Source organism: Drosophila bipectinata, chromosome XL (genome assembly GCF_030179905.1).
Source record: "Drosophila bipectinata strain 14024-0381.07 chromosome XL, DbipHiC1v2, whole genome shotgun sequence".
Classification (NCBI taxonomy): domain Eukaryota; kingdom Metazoa; phylum Arthropoda; class Insecta; order Diptera; family Drosophilidae; genus Drosophila; species Drosophila bipectinata.
The window spans coordinates 11,465,241-11,483,713 of record NC_091734.1 but is presented as its reverse complement, the minus strand read 5'-3'; the positions used below and the strand labels follow the sequence as shown (position 1 = coordinate 11,483,713).

Below are 18,473 nucleotides of genomic sequence, written 5' to 3'. Positions count from 1 at the left end.
TTTTTTATTTAGTTGGCCGCATTGCGAATGCGCATGTGAAAAATTGCCATAAAATTATGCAAAATTTACGCTAAACTATGCCCAGGAAAAAAAAAAAATTAAAATAAAAAGACGGCACCAAAAGGGGTTAAGGGCGGCGGCAAGGGGGGAACATTTTCTCAGGCCCCACAGCCAACTTGGCGTCGGCTAAAAAGTTTTCGTAACTTTGGGAATGGTATAATGATGAGAATGAAGCAGTCAAGGGGCTTCGGTAAAAAAAAAAAGAGTTAAAAGGGGCTAAAGGGTAACTGGGGTTCAAGCCAAAGAAGTTCCCGAACTAGTTCATTGAAGTCGCAGAACTAGTTTATGAACAAAACTCTTTGAAAGTTACTCCCCGAGGCATATACATATATTACTTAATATAACTTAATTTTGGGAAAACGTTCACTGCTAACATAGGAAACTCTATTAAAATTTTATAATTTAAATTTAATTATTTAAAATTTAATAATAATTTCTTGTTTTCCCTAAAAACTACTTCCATTTCAAGAAACCTGTACTTGCTATGCAAGCAGAGACCACACCAAAAAAAATATGCAATGGGGCATACAAAAACAATTTGTGGTCCAGGTGAGTCCGGGAATACCATTCCCCCCAATCACAAACCCAAACCCAATCCCAATCCCATCGCCATCGCCATTTCCATTCCCGTTCCCCATTCCCATTCCCCATTTCAGTTTCATTTCAAACCATACCCGCTGGCAGCCGCCGCCGTTGAAAAGCTGAAAAACTGAAGAGGGAACAGAAAAACCGTCAGGAGAGGGTGGGCGGACAACCCGAAGGGGGGGAGGGGGGATTAAACGTTGATAATGACGCCGAGAGCCACTGAGCACTATATGAATGTGAGAGATGCAGGCGAGTGGGCTATTGAAGTGCACTGCGAGTAAGGAAATAATTTGAAGGATTTTAATTTAAATAATTTTTAAAAAATATTCAAGCATTTTCCAACATTATGCAAAAATCTAAATAAAAAAATTATCATAAAAATGCCGAAATTACACTACTTTTGGTTATAAATAACATTTTCTAGAGATGCAGTATATTAAGTCTCAAACAGCATCTTCTTATTAGTTATCGAATTATGTCACTAATGCATCTTTAGCGTTTGTCATCTCTAAGAATTCAAACTTAATTGATCGAGTTCATAGCGTCGCTATCTTTACCATCTCTACTGAAAAAAGTGTGCTTTTTCCTGGAAGTGATTCTCCGCGTGTAAGTGAAACTGCTGTCAGAGGTTTATTTGGTTAAACGTTGAAAATTGCCAAAACCAGCAAATAGTACGGTGAGTGTACGGGGCCAAAAAGGGGTCTGGGTGGCTGGGGCTGTGAGGGATATTGGGGGGCAGAGGGCATTGCGGGAATTGCCTTATGCTTGCACTTTTTGCCGCTTTTCGTCTTGATGAGCTGCCGCTGATAGTTGAGGCTTAATGGTGGGAAAAAAACACAAAAAACAAAGCAGGAAGGCAAGATAAGTGCCGAAGGAAGAGGATGAGAATTGGCCATGGGAGGATGGCTTGGAGGCTGGCCTGCCAAACGGCGCACGAGGACTCTGGTGGGAGGCGTGGCCAGTGGGAGTCGGAGTTCCACTCAGTGTGGGAAAATTTAATGAGTGATGGAGCGCGGAGTGTGCGGGTCGAGAGATGGGCATGCAAAATGGAGCACGACTCCTACAAATGAAAAAAATACTGAAATAATGAAACCCCCCAGGAACAAAATGAAATCAAGTACAGTGATGGCCCGCAAACAAGACACAAGGTAATCACCAGAACATGTGACTCAACTTCGAATTAAGAATAGTATCTTGAGACACAATAATATCATTCACACCTTTTTTTTTAGATGCACCTCTCCTCAAAAATACGAAATAGAAACAAAATTGATTAAGCTGATAGAACAAAGAAAGGTTCAGACTGGGCGTGGAGAGCAGGAGAAGAGGAAATAAAAGAAAGGACACACTCCAATGGGCAGAGACGGACATCGGACAGCGGACAGGAGCCAGAAGTCGGGACCGGGCCATGCACTTTGCATTACCAATTAGAAGGGCCCGACAGTCAGTCAGGCAGGCCGGCAGGCAGGCAGGCAAGCAGCACAGAAGGTAACAAAAATTGACAATTGACGCCGCAATCAGGCAGGCAAACACACACACACACGCTGTACACATGAAGAAAAAAGGAGAGATGGTCCCGAGGGGGTGTGTCGTCTCATTGTTATGCAATTGCAATGGGGCAAGTCAATTAAAAACATTCCAACCCTCGATGTCTGGACTGCTTCTGCTGCTACGATGACCGTCGTTTGGATTACGACCTGGCCAAAGGCGGATATCAATGACCCTGCCTGACTGCCTGCCTGCCATCCGCCTGACTTTCTCTATCCCTAGATATATATATATATATGTGTTTTTCCTACATTCTCCCACTCGAGTAAGACATAATCCAATTAGCAATTAGTTGTGTATGGCCAGGGCGTCATCGGGTTACCTGTGTCCCCCACCATATGGCCGATGGCAATACAGGTAGTTGCCGGCCGATGGTATGGCCTAAAGAAATCCCAAATCACATCGCAGGACCCACCGGTTATAGCTCAATTTTGGCTCGTTGTTAGGCCCATCACGTACTAAAAGTCAGGTGGGGAGCTTCCTGTCTCGAGGGCCATCAAATCTTTGTCGATCTTTCTTCAAATTTCTTCAACAGGTTTTTGTTTTGCAAAATGCCAATGGAATTTTTTAAATAAACCAGGGATGTTCTGAGGGTACAGTCTTAATAGTTAGAACTTTATTTATCATATTTTTTAAACTGTAGAATATTTTTAAATATTTTCCTTGCGTTGAAAATTAACTATTAAAATTTTCCAGGGTGCTGGTAAGTGTAGAACCCTCTCTGAAACTAGTAACCCTACTTCTTTTTTTTTCTTGAAGCCCCAGCTCCATGCGGGTGGTAAGCGGAATGTGGACCTGGGTTTCACAATTCGTTTCGGGACACATGTGGCTTAATCAGTTTTGTGTGTTTCGTCTGAATTTTAATTTAAAATTCATTCATCATACTTGGAAGAAAAGCCAAGCCAAGGGGGCTCCTTCATTTGTATTTTCACTGCATTCTTGTACATATTTTTTATTTATTTATTTTTTTTTTTGGTTAAATTGTATGCATCTTGGTATGCATCTCATTGTTCATAAGCTTCATGTGGGGATTATGCGGGTCTCTAAAAACTTCTCCTTTGCTCAACTCTCACAAAAATGCACAATTAAATTCAAGAAAAGCGAATGCATACTTCATATCTTGCCATATTTTTCACACTAATTCAATTCAACTCTTTTTCTTTTTTTCTTAATTAATTTTACTTTCATATTTTACCGCTGAGTTGTTTTTCCCCAGAAAGTTTTCACATATTTTATTTGTGTGTGATTTATAAAAAGGGGGGATGTTGGTTAACCGACAAATGTAAAAGAATCTTTGTTTTTTTGGGGGGCTTGGTCTGGTTTTTTTCTGGCTCATTTGCAGTTAATTTAAATGGGTGGTGGGATGGATGGGGCGCTACATGCCACAATGCGAGCTAATTATGCGCAAGTTTTTGGGATCAAGTCCCCCCAATAAAGATCTACCCGGGCGATGCATATAGTACATATATCTGGGGTGGAGAGAAAATAAATATAGCTGGCCTGTCTCATTATCGCGGCTGCAATCCACTTGAATCCTTTTGTTTTTCTTTCTCCACCGAAATGTTTTGTTTTATTAATTAAAGAGAATGCCTGACTTACTGGATTAAAATTTAAAAAAAAATAAAAGTATAGTATAGAAATAATGTCTAAAAAGAGAAAGAAAAAAGCAAGCGGCAACAATTCTTTTCTACGCAAAGCCCAGAGTCTTAGGAACATAATTGGAATTTCCTTTTTCCTGTCTTCTGCTTCCATCTCTTTCTCTGCCCATCTCGTTCTACTCCATCTTTGTCTTGTCAAGTGGCACAAAAGACAAGATACAAGTACTCAACGAGTTGCCCGCTTGACCATAAAGCTTCCATTCTCAGTCTCGGTCTCGGTTGCAGAGTCTTCAGAGTCTCCCTTCTCCCATTCTGGAACACAACTTGAGTCCAAACCTGATGTCTCCCCATGTAGTCCGTCTCTTTTTACCGGTGCATACCCCCATCTCCCCAACTATTGAGAAGCTGGGAAGCGTGAGAAGTCTCCTCTGAGATATGAGTCAGAGAATTCGAAGAATGTCCTCAGTTCAGAGAATCAAAGTTAAGATACTAAATGGAGTTTATAAACCCCTCAAGAGGGAATCCTCATTGGAATCTGGTCGTTATAGAGGGTATTATGATTTCTAGATAAGGTCTGATTTCATAGACTCTAAAGAATCTCTAGAATTATATTCAAGATAATTATATCACTATTTCCTCTTTTTAAAGACAAACAAACTTTGGTTTTGTGTTTCAACAAAGTAAAGAAGACTCTCAAGACCCCTAAAGAGGACTCTTCCACTTCGAACCCCCTTCCTCTAGACATTTTGTTTTTTTATTTTAATTTTTTTTTTTGACCATTCATCGTAGAGCCCTCATCGTCCATTAATAGTATGACTAACTGTCAGTTAGACAGTTTTCCCAGGCACAACGATGATGGCCAAAGTGAAAGCAGCACCCAATTAAGCCAGTTTCGGGCTTAGCTAATTAGGACTGTCCTCCGTCTTTTTCCCTGCCATTTTTTTTTTTTTTTTGTACTTTTTATAATTTTTCACTCTTGAGCTTTTCTTCAAAGTGTTTTTTCTTGCAACACACAGCGAGGGGGAAAATATGGAACAAGCTGCCGTTTATTTTTTTTAAAGGCAACTAAGGCACAAAAAGCAGAGCGGCGACAACATAAAAAACTTTTAAGTTTACGGCACAAAATTAGAGCATAAAACTGACCACAAAAGTGAGGCGGCAAAGTGCCAACTTTTTCTTCTTTTTTTCCAACCAAAGATCTTTCTTGAGCATTTTCCCGGACAGTTTTCCTTTCGGTTCTCCTTCTCTGGAGGGGGAAACCCCATTATTATATGATCTATCAGCTGAGTCACTCTCTTAAATTTCTAATAGAGAATACACGTTAATTAAATTCGACTTTGGGAGGCATCCGACTAGGCTGGGGTCTTAAACCGGATGCGGTAATTGCTGGGAAGCGACTTTAGACTGACTTCTTCTCTAAAGTTGTGTCTCAGAAGTTTGCCAGCTTATTAAATTGAATGAATTATGGATTAGGCACCCTGACTATGTTTTACTGACTAACTTGTATTTATATTTTCTTCACAGATCTATCATCAATTTCCATCATGGGTAATACTCATTCTAACCAGAAAACCGAAAACGAAAAGCTAAAGCGCAATCTTGTGTTGAAATGCATTAACTATGTGGGCGAAGCTCATCAGGAGGAGCTAACCGACGACTCGGCCAAAATAGATGTTATGAAGAACTTTGGAGATAATCCTGGCAACGTATCGGATTTAGATAAAGTGGAACGCATGACGCACCCTGTGTGTTTTGATGGGTTCCGCATAATGTCCAACCGATTCGTGAACCCTCAACTACTACTGGGCAACCAATTGCAAATGGGCAAGGGTTCTAAGAACCGGTACAGCTTCAACTTTACTTACATTTGCGATACTGATTTGCATCCGTTAACAGGTAGGTTTACGATAACGATATCGCTTTCAAATCTAAGTAATCCTTTTTTAGGGGATTGTTTGTCCGAGTACTTTGTGCATATGGACAGCCGCAGTGGATTCTATGTGGGAATGACCAAGTACTTATCCGATCGTTTGCGATTCAAGAGCAATATGTCATTCATTTCCGAAGGATTGCAGCACTATCAGATGGCCATCGACCACATGGGCAGGGACTATACCTGGTCCTGTGTTCTAAGCGACGTGGTTCCGCACCAAAATACTGGCTACTTTGTGACCTCGTATCTGAAGCGCATCACTAAACGGCTGGACCTTGGCTGGGACCTCCTCGTGCAGCCGGGGAACAAACCGAATCAGTTATCGTTCGTGGGTCGTTATACCCTTGGTCCTGCCGTGCTATTGGCTACCTTGAACTCGAAATCCACTAAGGTGACCTACGCCCACACCTTCAACAGCTGCGTGCGAGTTGGCACCCAAATCAACGCCAATTTTAAAAAGAAGAACTCGGTCCTTGCCAAGCTCTATTGCCACCTGGCCAGGCCCCAATACACCCTGAATTTCCGGGGCGCCATCGATTCCCGTTGCTTTATCAGTGTCACTTGCGATAAGCATCTCTACCCGTTGCCCATGAGCTTGATCCTCAGCGCCAGGATGAATTATCGTACATTCTGTACCATTTATGGAGTGGGCATCGTCGTAGAATAACTAACTGATCCTCCTAATTTACGTATTAAGTCCAGAACATCCGAAGGAAGCGGAATTTTTTGTTTTTTGTATTTTATTTTTCATTTTTTTTTGGAAATAAACTCCAATATTTTGTTCTCTTCTGGCATTTAAATAATTGAGTTTCTTTTTGGTAAAAAATACTTGGGGCTATTGGTTTTGTAGTCTAGCCTCTTGGCAACAGACTCCTCTTGCGTAATCAGCGTTCTCTGATACTTTTATGGTCCCCAAAGTCAGGTGCTCAGATCTTTGCCTAAGCAAATGACGCTAGCCTATCTGTATCTGTGATAGTATCTGTGTATCTGGCCAAATGCCTATGTAATTTTCTAGAGGCCTAATCTGCCATGCTAGCCCAAAAAAAATATATGATATTTGTCCAGATTCGGATAGTATTCTTATATAGTCCCTGTGTTATGGCGTAAGACAAATATTGATTCTAAAATTTCAGAGGATTGCGGCGATAAGGAACATGATTTTGGGATAGTGTTATTTTTATTTCTTGTTTTTCTTTTTTTTTTTGTCTATTTGCTGAGTGTCTTGGTTTCAGGGTCGCCTTTGGCATCAGGTAACTGCCAAGTACTCAGGTAACTTGTCCAGAGCTCAGGAACTCAGAACATATATGATAACTGGATATGCGGAGAATGCTGCTGATAAACGGATTTTAGTCGAGTCAGTTGGAAGACTTAGGGAAAATCATGGGGATTAAATGGATGACTTTCGTTACAATGCCACTATGTGGGGTGTATAACCTAATGATTTGCTATTTTTCTGGGATTATAAATGGAAAAAATAGGGTTTTTTGAGGGTCATTATGACTTAAGCGAATTTAAAGCTTAACACTCACTAAAAACTAAAAGATAGTTGTTTTTAAAGCTAAAGGTAGCTTTAATAAAAGTTTAATTTCCTACATTTAAGAAGAATTCTGGTTATTTAATACAAGTTAGATACTAGTTTTTCAAAGCTAAGGCACTAGTTCTAATCCTCTTCTATCCAGTTAAACTTCCCTAAAAGTTTGATTCCCCTATAAAACTTCCATCTTCATCATTAAATTGGTTTTCGTTTTGTAGCTCTATTTCTGCATCGACTGCAGGTTGCTATTTCTAATTTTGTGATTATAGATAGAAAAGTATCTGGTGGATGTGGAACGTGTTTGGCACTCACCTATTAGCGAACAGCTGCATAGGAGCAGCGCCAAGACGGGCAGTTCTCGCATTTTCTTTATCGTTTTTCTCTGTCTCCGTTCACCGACAAAAAATTACGACCGGCTCTCTTTTTTAAACTTCTTTGGTTTGTTTACAATTTTACACGAAAAAAAAAATCTTTCAAAAAATTATCAGTCCGTTTTTGTATTTTTTGTTCGCTTTTTGATTGCACAAATTATTATTAATTATTAACACTTTTTAGATAGTTCTATGCCGGTCTAGATACTGCTGTTTCTCCAGGTGTGTGTAAAATCTGCAACGATTAAGAAATTATAGAAATTCCATTTAGTTTCTGTTAAAAATATTTTTAAAATATCATACAAAATCTTAAAGAGATTAGATTTAATTCGGGAACGTATAAGGTTTGTTCTTTTTATGGTTTTTTTTTGAGAAAATAATAATTTGTTAACAAAAAAAATTATAGTAGTTCTGTTATTATTGTCCCTGTTTTTAGTTTAAGCCATAACTCCACTGCTTAGCTGTAAACCTTTAATGGAAGCCTTGAGTGTTAGCCTTTTTAATCTTCTCTAAGACAGCTTTCACAAACGATCCTCATAAAGTGCATTGTTTGGCCCATAATACCACATACCACTAACGTCTGATATTCAAATGGCAAATACTGGCATTTATGAGGCAAAAGCCGGCAGAAGCGTCACACACGACTTATTTCGGTGGCGAGAGTGAGATACTATACTGCTAGTGTGAGTTTTGGCTTTGTCTTTGCATTCTAAAAAAAAAAAGTTGGCAGTTCGAAGTAACCAAGAAAACCTGCTTCTCCACAGCCGCTTCTTCTGCTTCTTCTTCTTCTTTTTAGCCTTCTTCGCACATGTCGCTGCCACTTTTGTAACGGAAATTGAGGCTCTCTCAGCAGTCGAAACACGTCGCCACAGAGCCAGACAAAGCGATATATATGTATCTGTATGAGTGTTGTGGCAGGAAAGGGGGACCTGGACCTGCATGCCTAAATAAAGTTCCCTCTCATTCTTAATATTTAATATTTTCAATAAATTCCATGTTTTCTGTGGATCGTTATCTTGTTGGATTGGGTCAGACAGATAAGAGAGGTGGAGGTCTCTCGCCTATGTATCTCTATCGCAAAGAGAGGTGCTCTGCTCACCTTAGATTAGCGGTTTGTTGGGGCGTTGTGTTTGTGCTTTTGTGGCAAGAGAGAAAAAGCGGGAGAGCGAGTGTGACTCAAGCTTGATATCGCTCGCTTGTTAGCCCCATCTCATTTCTACGCACTGGAGTTGCACCTATGCTTAATGTCCTTGGACTGCAATGAGCATTAAGGTACAGTGATCACTAGGTAAGGGTAAGAGTTTATTGTATTTTAGAATTCTTTTTTTTAAGATCTGTAGGATTCAACAAACAGGCTAATTGTCACAAATGACAAGCTTATGTCACGGTCGCCATATTTTTAAAATTAGTTATCCTTTAAATACTACATCCAATTTCTGTTAAAAACATTTATTTTGACTACCCTTTACTGTCTTGAACTCATTTCCCTCTTGTTCTAAGTACAATCGCCACCCACTTCCACTTAAGGGGTATTTTCTTACCGCCTTACTCATTTAGCTGACGGCTATTACTATTGTTACCGCTGGGTAATCGATATTTGGGGCAGGCCTTGACTTTTTACTTGAGAAACGCCTTCATACACCGCCACATACGGCGGCACGCGAATTATTCTTGGCCATATTCGTTGGTAGTTGTTCTTTTCGTCTAACAAACTACACGGAAGTAGACTTAAAATATTCATAAACTTTCAAAAACGCTAATTATAATGTCACAAACTTTTTTACCAGCGAAGAGTAGCGGGAGTTGATGTGTTAATTTTGAAAATGTGTTCAAGTTGCCAAAACTTGAAAAGTTTTTCCCACTTAATATTCTTGAATAATTAATACCAAAATCAAATGATTTGATTTGAAATTTAAACTTTTAATTGGGAATAGCCAAAGAGAGTTAAATGATGGCTAATGATTTAATATTTTTAATTTGACCAAGAACTAAAATTAAATGAAACAACTACTTTTTTTATGGGGACTTCAGAAATACTTTAGATCAAAGTGAAAGCTTAGAAAACTTTATGAATTTCGGATGAAAATTGTTTGATAAAAGTTTCCAGCTAGTTGATAACACTTTTGGTCCAATGCCTAAATAAGGTTAAAACTTTTCGGACAACCCACATTGCTCGGCTTCACCAAAATTAATTAACTTTTCTCAGACAATTTGCCACAGGTCAAAAAAATGGATTTTATTTTACATCAAAGACTGGCCCCAAATTTTGATTTTTTTCCTCAGATGTCAAACTTTTAGAATTATGCTCTTCTGATAGTCAACTTTTAGGGTTCACTGTACAGTATAAGCCAAACAACAAAGTTGGCAGCAGCGTCATAAGCGAAGCGGTTCCAAAAACCTGTTTTTTTCATTTTTTTTTCTCCGCTGTGTTGGTAATGTTTTTTTATTAGACTGCATTTTTTGTTGTATTTTTTTGTTGTAGTTTCTGTTGGAATGCACTTTGAGTTTTCCATGCAGAGCATTTTTCCTCCAAAGTTTTCGTTTTTCGGGCCAACAATTGATTTGAACTTTTGCACGTGACTCAGCGCCAAAAAAAGGTGGAAAAAAAAATTATTATTAAATTAAAAACCATAATAACAAAACCAACACCCAGGCATTTGAGCGGGAGAGCCAAATGACACACTCTTTATTTTTTCATATATTTTTTTGTCACACGCTAAAAAAAAGTTTATAAAAAAAAGAGAACCACAACAACAACAATTGGCCAAGAATGCCGACAGTTTATTTTTGGTTGTTTGTCCGGAATTTCTTAAGTTTTCATGTTTTTCTTTCCGTTTTTCCGTTTTTTTTTGTTTAGTAGGGCAAAATAAATATTATTACCAATTTTTTATTGTTTAACTGGCACACCAACACACACACTCACGACCACGTACGCGTACGCGACGCGATAAAAAAAGCGAAAAATAATTTAGGAAATTCGCTTTATTCGACAAAAAATATTTTAGTCTCTTTTGGTTTTTTTTTTTTTATATTCTTTTGAGAAACTCCCGGATATTTGTCGATCGGCTAACAGCACGCTAAAAGACGTCAACGGATGCGGCCAAGAGTGCCAGCGTTGTTGTTAGATTCGGAATATTTCGATTAATAAAATTTTTTTTATGGGGTAAGTTTGCTTTTATACTCGGCCGAGGCCCACTGTGAAGTGAGCGCAGCGGCAGCGACAGCATGTGGCGGCGAGAGCGGACTTGCGAGGCAACAAAGTTGCCGAGGCATGTTGACAAGACAGTAAACTAAGAACGGATCGGCTATGAAGGAAGAATTTCGGATCGAAAATCGGATGCAAATAGAAAATATACACTGGTAAAGTATAATTCTTGGTGGAAAAATAGTAAGATAATCTATAATTTTTTCTTTTAATTATTTCATAGCAACTAAGATGCCGAAACATGTTGCCAGACGAATGCGGCCGCGACTTGTTGCCAAGCGAGAGCGACCCAATAAGCAAGAGAACATGACGCACAGTGGATACCGTTAGGCTTTTTCTGGTAAGGTCAAATGTCACTGGAGAAGCCGAGAATTGGAGAAACTGGGGGGCACTTTATTTCATCATTTTTACGAGCGACTGGTGTCGCATTTCTGGCCCTCATGTTGCTCAATTTTTTAAGTTTGTCAACAGTCTTTCAGAATGCCCATTAAAACGATATAACTACCATGTTACAATTGTGGCAGGCATATTAGTGGCTTTATACTCTTTTTAATAATTATAACTTACTATTCTAATGTTGTTTGTATATTATTTATTCTCTTTTTATTTGTAAGAAATACAAACCGGTTTTTAAATTAAATCTTAGTCCTGCAACCCACTGTTTAAGCAACAAGAAACATCCTTTCGAAGTCTGCAACATGCTGCTACGCTCCAAGACACACTTTTTCGACTTTTCGAAAATGCACTTCTATGAGATCATCGGCTGGCAAAGAATTCGAAAAGTGGAAAAACTTCAAGCCAGAGAGTTTTCCGGCTGGCAACATTTCGGCTACCACTTGTTGCCTTAGCAACATCGTATCCGCCAGATACAAGTATCTCAACTGTTTTAATTGTCGACGTCAATTAAAGGTCCCGCCCAGCACAGTCACGCCCGCACTTGGGAAACAGGAAAAACACAAAACAACAAAACAGCAAAAAGAGAACAAAAATCTCAGTTACGTTCGAATGCGTTCGGTGCAATTTAGTAAATGAAATTGCGTATCTGACAGATGCATAGAACTGTGCGATGTATCTGCAGTTATCATTGTTGTTTTGTTTTTGTTTCCCGTGTGTGCCACGGCGCAATTTATCAACGGGCAAACAACATACACATCTATGTATCCTAAAGATATATCCCAACTACCACCACCACCACCCCTGCCATCATGCAACCATGCAATGCCCCATGATTCCACCATCCCAACCACCCAACTGACTGGCAATAAGTGATTTATAGGATTGTTATTTTGTCGTTGATGTCGCACTTTCGCTGCGCTTTATTTATTGCACTGTCCCTTCCCCTTCCCCCTTTTCCTTTCCCTTTCCCTCGCCCTTGCCCACCAACACCCGTGCTACCAATTTGAAGTGTGTTAATTTTATTTCCATTTTTCGCGGCTCATCCAGCGAATTTTTGGCATTTTCCCTCGAATTTTCCCATAGACATGGCTATCCAATTGATCTGCGGCATGGTATTTCTATTGCGATTTTCCATTCTTCATGCTTAATTTGCAAATGCGTTCAACCTCCGACCCCTGACCTCTCGGCATCATTTGGTGGCTGGTAGGTGTGTGCCTGTGTGTGAAAATTCAACTATTTTATTGATAGAATTTGGCCACCCCGACGATGAATTTAATACCAATTAAATTAATAGTACAATTTGGTTACATTTACGCATAATTCGGTTGGGATTTCCAGCTTCCAGCTATGTATTTTGGTGAGAATCGCAAAATTTGTTCATATTTTATTAAGAAAAGGGTTAATATGGTTGGATATATTTTAATATTATGTCTTTTTTACAAATTATGAAATAATAACTACATATTTGTTAAAGAAACTGGCTCTATTTAGAGGGCACCTTGTAAGATTTGTTCAAATTTAATAAGACCTTTTAAAAATGTCATGAAAGACAACCAAAAAAATGTTTTACCAAAAATAAGGTAGTTTCTTAAGGATAAGACTGATAAACCCCATGAAAAAGTTTCCTAATAATGCAGTTCTTATAACTATTTTTGCTCACAAGCTTTGGCTGAAAAGCGCCTCTATATACCTCTAAAAATTAAAATGAAATAAAATGCAAATTAAATTACAAAAGATTTTATTTATTTTCAGAAGCAAAGACATATCTTAAGGACAAGACAAATGAATTTGAAGAAAATGTTTCACCTTAAATATGAAAGAGGGTTCATCTTGGTTTATCTTCACAATGGTAACTTACCTCTACAAATTAAAATTCAATAAAAGACAAACAAATTTATAAGTAATTTTATGTATTGTCAGAAACAAGGACATATCTTAAGGATGCGACACAATAATTCATATGAAAAGCGAATTTCAAAAGACCTTCTTAAAAACGCCAATTATTTCTACTAGTTTCGTCTCAAGCTGGCCTTCGTCTAAAAATGCTTTTAACAAACTTTATAAAATTAAGAGTACCACTAGTTTAGAGTTTTAAATGTCAACCCAAAATTTTTAAGATCAGTATAGCCATGAGAAACTTTAGTTTCATATCCTAATCGTGTAGAACTCTGAAACCCCATTACATCTCTATACTTGTCTACGTTTGGAATTTTATATATTTTGTTAGCAAATTTTATTTTTGGTATTATTAGCTCAAAAAAGAGTTTAGTGAAAACGGAACTAGTAAATAATACAGTGATAAATCGCCGAACAAAACGCGTCTAAGGATAACCGTTTAAGCTAAATCTAAAACGATGTCCAGTGTCCAAGAGAAATGTGTTAGCTTCAAGGATAAAAGAATGGTCTGGAATACGAGCATCGATGTTCAGGGCGTGGTTGATGCCTTGAACAATCTGCCCATTGTCCACCAACTGGACTTGGAAGGCAATACACTCGGAGTGGAGGCAGCAGAGGCTATTGGCGAAGCCCTCAAGCAGCATCCCGAGTTGCGTTCTGCCCTATGGCGTGATCTCTTCAATTGTCGCACCAGGACTGAGGTACTTATGAGCCTACAGCACCTGGCCAATAGCTTAATGTACGGCTCAATCAAACTAACTGTTCTGGATCTGAGCATGAATAATCTCGGAACTGATTGCTTCAACGGATTGGATGCCATCATCCGGTCGGGCGCATGCTACACGCTCCAGGAGCTACGCCTGGAGAACTGCAGTCTGATGCCCCACGCAACCGTTTTGCTTGCCCGTTCCCTGATCCAATTGTATAAAAACGCCGAGAAAGAGAATACTCCATTGAAGCTACGCACCATCACTCTGGGCAACAACTGTATGGAGACCGAAGGATGCACCGAACTGTCCGAGGCATTCAAAGTCCTGAAAACCCTTGAGGTTATCGATCTCAAGCAAAACGATATCTTTCTCGATGGTGTTAGTTCCCTAGCCTTGGCCCTGGCGGAGAACTTACAGCTGCGCGTCTTTAATATGAACGATAACGCACTATGCGAAGGATTGGAAGACATCTGCTTGGTTCTGCCGCAGTTGACAATGTAAGTGCAGCTTTTATATATAGCTTATAGAAAATTTTTCTAAAACATATATTTATTTATAGGTTGCGTGAAATCGATTTTGGCGAGTGCTTAATTGGCAACAAAGGCGCCTTCCAACTGAGCCAGGCTTTAGAAAATCATCTAACTCACTTGGAGTTCCTCGATCTGGGATTCAATCATATCTGTGTGGACGGCGGCCTAGCTGTAGTCAAGTCCCTGAAGAATAAGGAAAATCTACGTTACGTGTATCTCGGTGGGAATTGCTTTGGAGCTCGCGGCTGCCAGCGTATCCTGTGCGAAATGAACAAACTACCAACTTCGGGCGCACTTGGACCGTTCGATGAAGATGTTTCGGAAGACGATGAGTTCTATGTGGACACAAGTTTAAACGAAGAGGGGGCTACCGACGTTGCTACTCCCGATGGTTCTAATCCCGATGGTTCTAATCCTGATGGTTCTAATCCCGATGGTTCTAATCCCGATGGACGCAATGAATAGGCAATTTCAATTAAATTTTCTTCGCCATATACTAAATTGATTTCTAGTTATTAGTTCATTCATATTCAAAATTTACTGAAATGTTAAACACAATGATGTACTTGAATTGATGTACTGTAGTAACTGTGATACTGAAACATAATGAAATATGTACCTTTCAAAGGTAGTCTTAAGAAAAGCATTTCCAGTGTACTCTTCCTCCTTTAGACAAGATCATGTTCTTCTCGATCGTTACAATTATTTAGCAATTATGGAGAAACGTGAGCTATAGCGATTGCTCCAACTTGTGCCGCGGTTTGACCTCTAACCCTGAACCATTCCTCTTCGGATAGCAATCCAATTCAATCCGATTTGCTACCTGATTTGATGAAGACGTTCAGTTTTGTGATGGGTGGTCCTCGAATCTGTTCCAATTTGTTGCCCGGATCGAGTTTAATTTTTGTTCTCGAATTCAGCGGGAACACCTGCATATAAATATACCTGTACATACACAGAGAAGATGTTCTCAAATTACTGACCAAAAACCATTAAAAGGGGGCAAGAAAAAACGTGGTTAATAACTCTATAGGTAATTAGGGCCCTTATGTAGACTCTGGTTCTAGGCACACATTACTGTATTCGGTTTCTGACTGACTCACTCCATCAGGCCTTTGAGTCTCAATCTCAATCCCGGCCAGAAACTTCAACGCAGACTAATGATGCCCACTGGCTCGACGGCCATTCAGGTGGGTGAGAATGATGAATTATTGTTTTCAAATCGAACACAATGCATCGATGCAGATACACAGGTACAGATACAGATACAAAGCAGTTTCAGATACATGTGTAGGTAGCCATGGTCCATTGCTTTTCGGAAATAGAACAAAGCCGAAAGGTGTAGAATAATTGATTGATATTTAAGCATGGCAGCCTTATGAGTTCATTTTGCCAGAAATCAATGATTACAAAGAAAATGTATGGGTTATGATGTTTGAAAGTGGCATGGAATGACTTCAAAACAATGGTAGTTTTGTTTTAATTTTAAAACAAGTATTATGGACATTTTAACAAAGCTTTGTATTAAATTAATTAAATACGGTTTTCAAGGATCTGTTTTAAGAGTTAGAGTAAGTAGAAAGTACCAGATCGCCATATATTTACTCATGAATATAAAGGACTATTTGGTTTTAAATTTTAATATAATCATTTAACTAATTTTTAATCTTTATTTAAAGCCCTAAAAACTGTAGTTTTAAAATTGAAATAACCCCAGTCAATGATAATCCCCGGATGTCATGTCGACCCCCTTTTTGGCTCCCCTTTGGGGGAACCCTTCTGTTATTAATCCATCATTGAAATACTCTTCTCTTCCTGGCTGACCCTTGACCTGAGGACTAACCCCTTTTTGATGAGACCCTTCAGCTCGGAAATTGTCTCATTAATAGTTGCCAGGAAAGACCAGGAAAGTGGACATGAGTTACTCGTATTTTCACAGTTGAACCTTAATGAGGATGAAACCCCTTTTTCCTCGACACATCCGTTTTGTGTGTGGGAAACCGCAAAACTTGTGGACAAAAACTATGGAAATATTTTCGTGTACCCTCATATATTTATGTGGAAAGTATTTGTCCCCTTAGTTTTGTTTATTTGTTTGTTGACCTTTTAGCTCTTGGCGCGTGACTGTGCCCATTTGTTTTCCTTTGTTGCGCACGCGTGCCTAGATTTTCCTTAAATTTGGAAAATTCAGCCCCCGTTTTATTTTAAGAACCGTCCATCCCCATTTGGTCAGTTTTGCCATTTTCAAACTATCAATTAAATTGACGAAAATTATTGCTTTTCGGCTGGGACATTTATCGAAAAATATATGTAGATAGAGGGTGGACAATTTTAGGGTCAAAGGTTGGCACTAAATGTCACTACTATTTCGTAACGGTCATTCTATGACCAGTTTCGCTTCCTGTTGCGTTTCCAACCATTTTATTTGATTTAATTGAATTGAGTTTCCATTGAAAAGTGCGGAAAACCCAGTGGGGGTGGTGCATCCAAAAATAGTGTCTGCTTTGACATTTAGTGGGTGGCAGAAATGTCCACGACACACCCTCTCAGCGTGGAGGGTTAAAGCCAAACAACAACACGTCCAATAAAACCAAAGAAAGCCATTTCGTTGCATTTAGCAGCTAATAAAAATGGTAAGAAATATTAAATGGATTTTCCAAGGGAAATTTCTATTATGGAAATTCCACGAACTGAATATAGATAGTATTTAGATTGGAACTTTAAAGGTATGACTTAAAAAAAATTAAAACTTTATTAGAAACCATTTTCTATTAATAACATTTATTTATTTCAATTTTTGGTTTCTTGTTTTGACAAATATATTATTAGTTAAAATATATATTGTTTTAAAGCCAAAACACCTACACATGTTTGCCAACAAAAACCTTTTTATTTACAAATTTTCCGCAAACTCACAATCTCCGATAATGGTCGACAGTAGCCGGGATAGTAGTTTTGTCGGATTTTCCGGATGGCAATTAGCGAGGAAAATGGCTGAGGGGGGAAAATGGAAAAGTCACCTGGCGACAGTCGATCTATCTGGGCCGAAAAATCGTGGCATTTGGAATGTGGGATGAAAATTATCCTCGGCCGCAGCTAATTATGATCCTGTCGCCGCGGGTGGTGGCCATGAATTCCCGGCATTGTGCAAGTTTCCCGTATATCACAGGTCCACGGATTTTTGGCTCATTTGCGGTTCAATGGACGTGTTGTATAAACCGACCAGAGGAACCGCCTCACCCAATTTCACTTTTACTGTCCGCCCTCTTTTGTTTTGTTTGGATTTTTTTTTCGGTTGACATTTTCCACAAGAGACAGAGCGAGAGAGGACTGTGAAACCCTTAATTAACTTTCGAGGCCAAATGATATGGCATCTCGTCAAGGGCCCAGGACCCAGGATACGGCCACTAATCCAGGACACCGAGTGGTTCGCTGTTTTGTTTTCCGTTGTTTTGTTTGCCTGGCCGGCCCTGCAATGCGAGCAGGACATCCGAGACGCAGCCAAAGGACCAAAAACAAACAGAACAATGACCACACCTCCCTCTCCAACCAGGACTCCCCCGCCCTAATACCCCAGCCCCGCCAGTCCGCCAGCCCCTTCTTAATTTTCTCATGTGTGTTTCCTGGTTGCCATGTCGCGTGCCTTTCATCTGCCACAAGCTGTGGGCTTTTAAATTTCTAGACTAACAATTTTTTATATACAAAAAATATTTAAATTTTAAACCGAAATAACTTAAGTATTTTTTCAAATATTCTTCTTTAGTTTTTATACTCTCTAGAATATTTCAAAAGCCCTTTACATGCCAAAGTTTTAAAATCTACAATGCACAGAGAACTTAAAGCATTTTCTTTCTTTAAAAATAGTATTATAGTGTTAATCTTAAAAACAGTTAAGAAAATGTATAATTTTATTTGAAACTTTTATTTAAAACTTGTATACATTTTCTAAAAAACCTTCTTTTTAAAGATAACTATTTTTATGGCCTCACACTCTTGAACTTAAATTAACCAAACAAAGATATTAACTAAAGATAGTCTGGACCTAAAACCTTAATAAACCAACCACTTAGCCCTTAAGGTTACATCTTAGATAAGGTTATGGCCTAA

At 38.9% G+C, this 18,473-nt stretch overlaps 3 protein-coding genes across 7 annotated transcripts in view; 2 read left to right on the top strand and 1 right to left on the bottom strand.

Moving 5' to 3' along the window:
• The window catches only part of Fas2 (fasciclin 2), a 72,898-nt gene extending 62,119 nt beyond the window's left edge, over window positions 1-10,779 (bottom strand). For 2 of the 4 annotated variants that reach the window (XM_017232970.3, XM_070282686.1), the window contains exons 1-2: window positions 10,510-10,779; window positions 7,571-7,864 (exon numbers count right to left, since the gene is read on the bottom strand). In XM_017232970.3, coding sequence (XP_017088459.2) covers window positions 7,571-7,622 — 52 coding nt within the window. In that variant the 5' untranslated portion in view covers window positions 7,623-7,864; window positions 10,510-10,779. The remainder of the gene's footprint in view (window positions 1-7,570; window positions 7,865-10,509) is intronic. The other 2 variants (XM_070282684.1, XM_070282685.1) reach the window with 1 other exon arrangement.
• On the top strand, window positions 1,119-6,508 carry LOC138927268 (mitochondrial import receptor subunit TOM40 homolog 2-like). 2 transcript variants are annotated; one of them, XM_070282688.1, is made up of 3 exons: window positions 1,119-1,251; window positions 5,316-5,687; window positions 5,739-6,508. In XM_070282688.1, the coding sequence occupies exons 2-3, from the start codon at window positions 5,336-5,338 to the stop codon at window positions 6,389-6,391; spliced, it is 1,005 nt and encodes a 334-aa protein (XP_070138789.1). In that variant the 5' UTR covers window positions 1,119-1,251; window positions 5,316-5,335; the 3' UTR covers window positions 6,392-6,508. The 2 variants fall into 2 exon arrangements, with proteins under 2 accessions (XP_070138789.1, XP_070138788.1); XM_070282687.1 differs by having other exon boundaries at window positions 1,161-1,321; window positions 5,739-6,506.
• A 2,598-nt stretch (window positions 10,780-13,377) lies between the features above and the next one.
• On the top strand, window positions 13,378-14,994 carry LOC108119682 (ran GTPase-activating protein-like). The gene is made up of 2 exons (XM_017232964.3): window positions 13,378-14,333; window positions 14,396-14,994. Exons 1-2 carry the CDS (start codon window positions 13,585-13,587, stop codon window positions 14,829-14,831), a joined length of 1,185 nt encoding a protein of 394 aa, XP_017088453.2. The 5' UTR covers window positions 13,378-13,584; the 3' UTR covers window positions 14,832-14,994.
• Window positions 14,995-18,473: the final 3,479 nt, after the last annotated feature.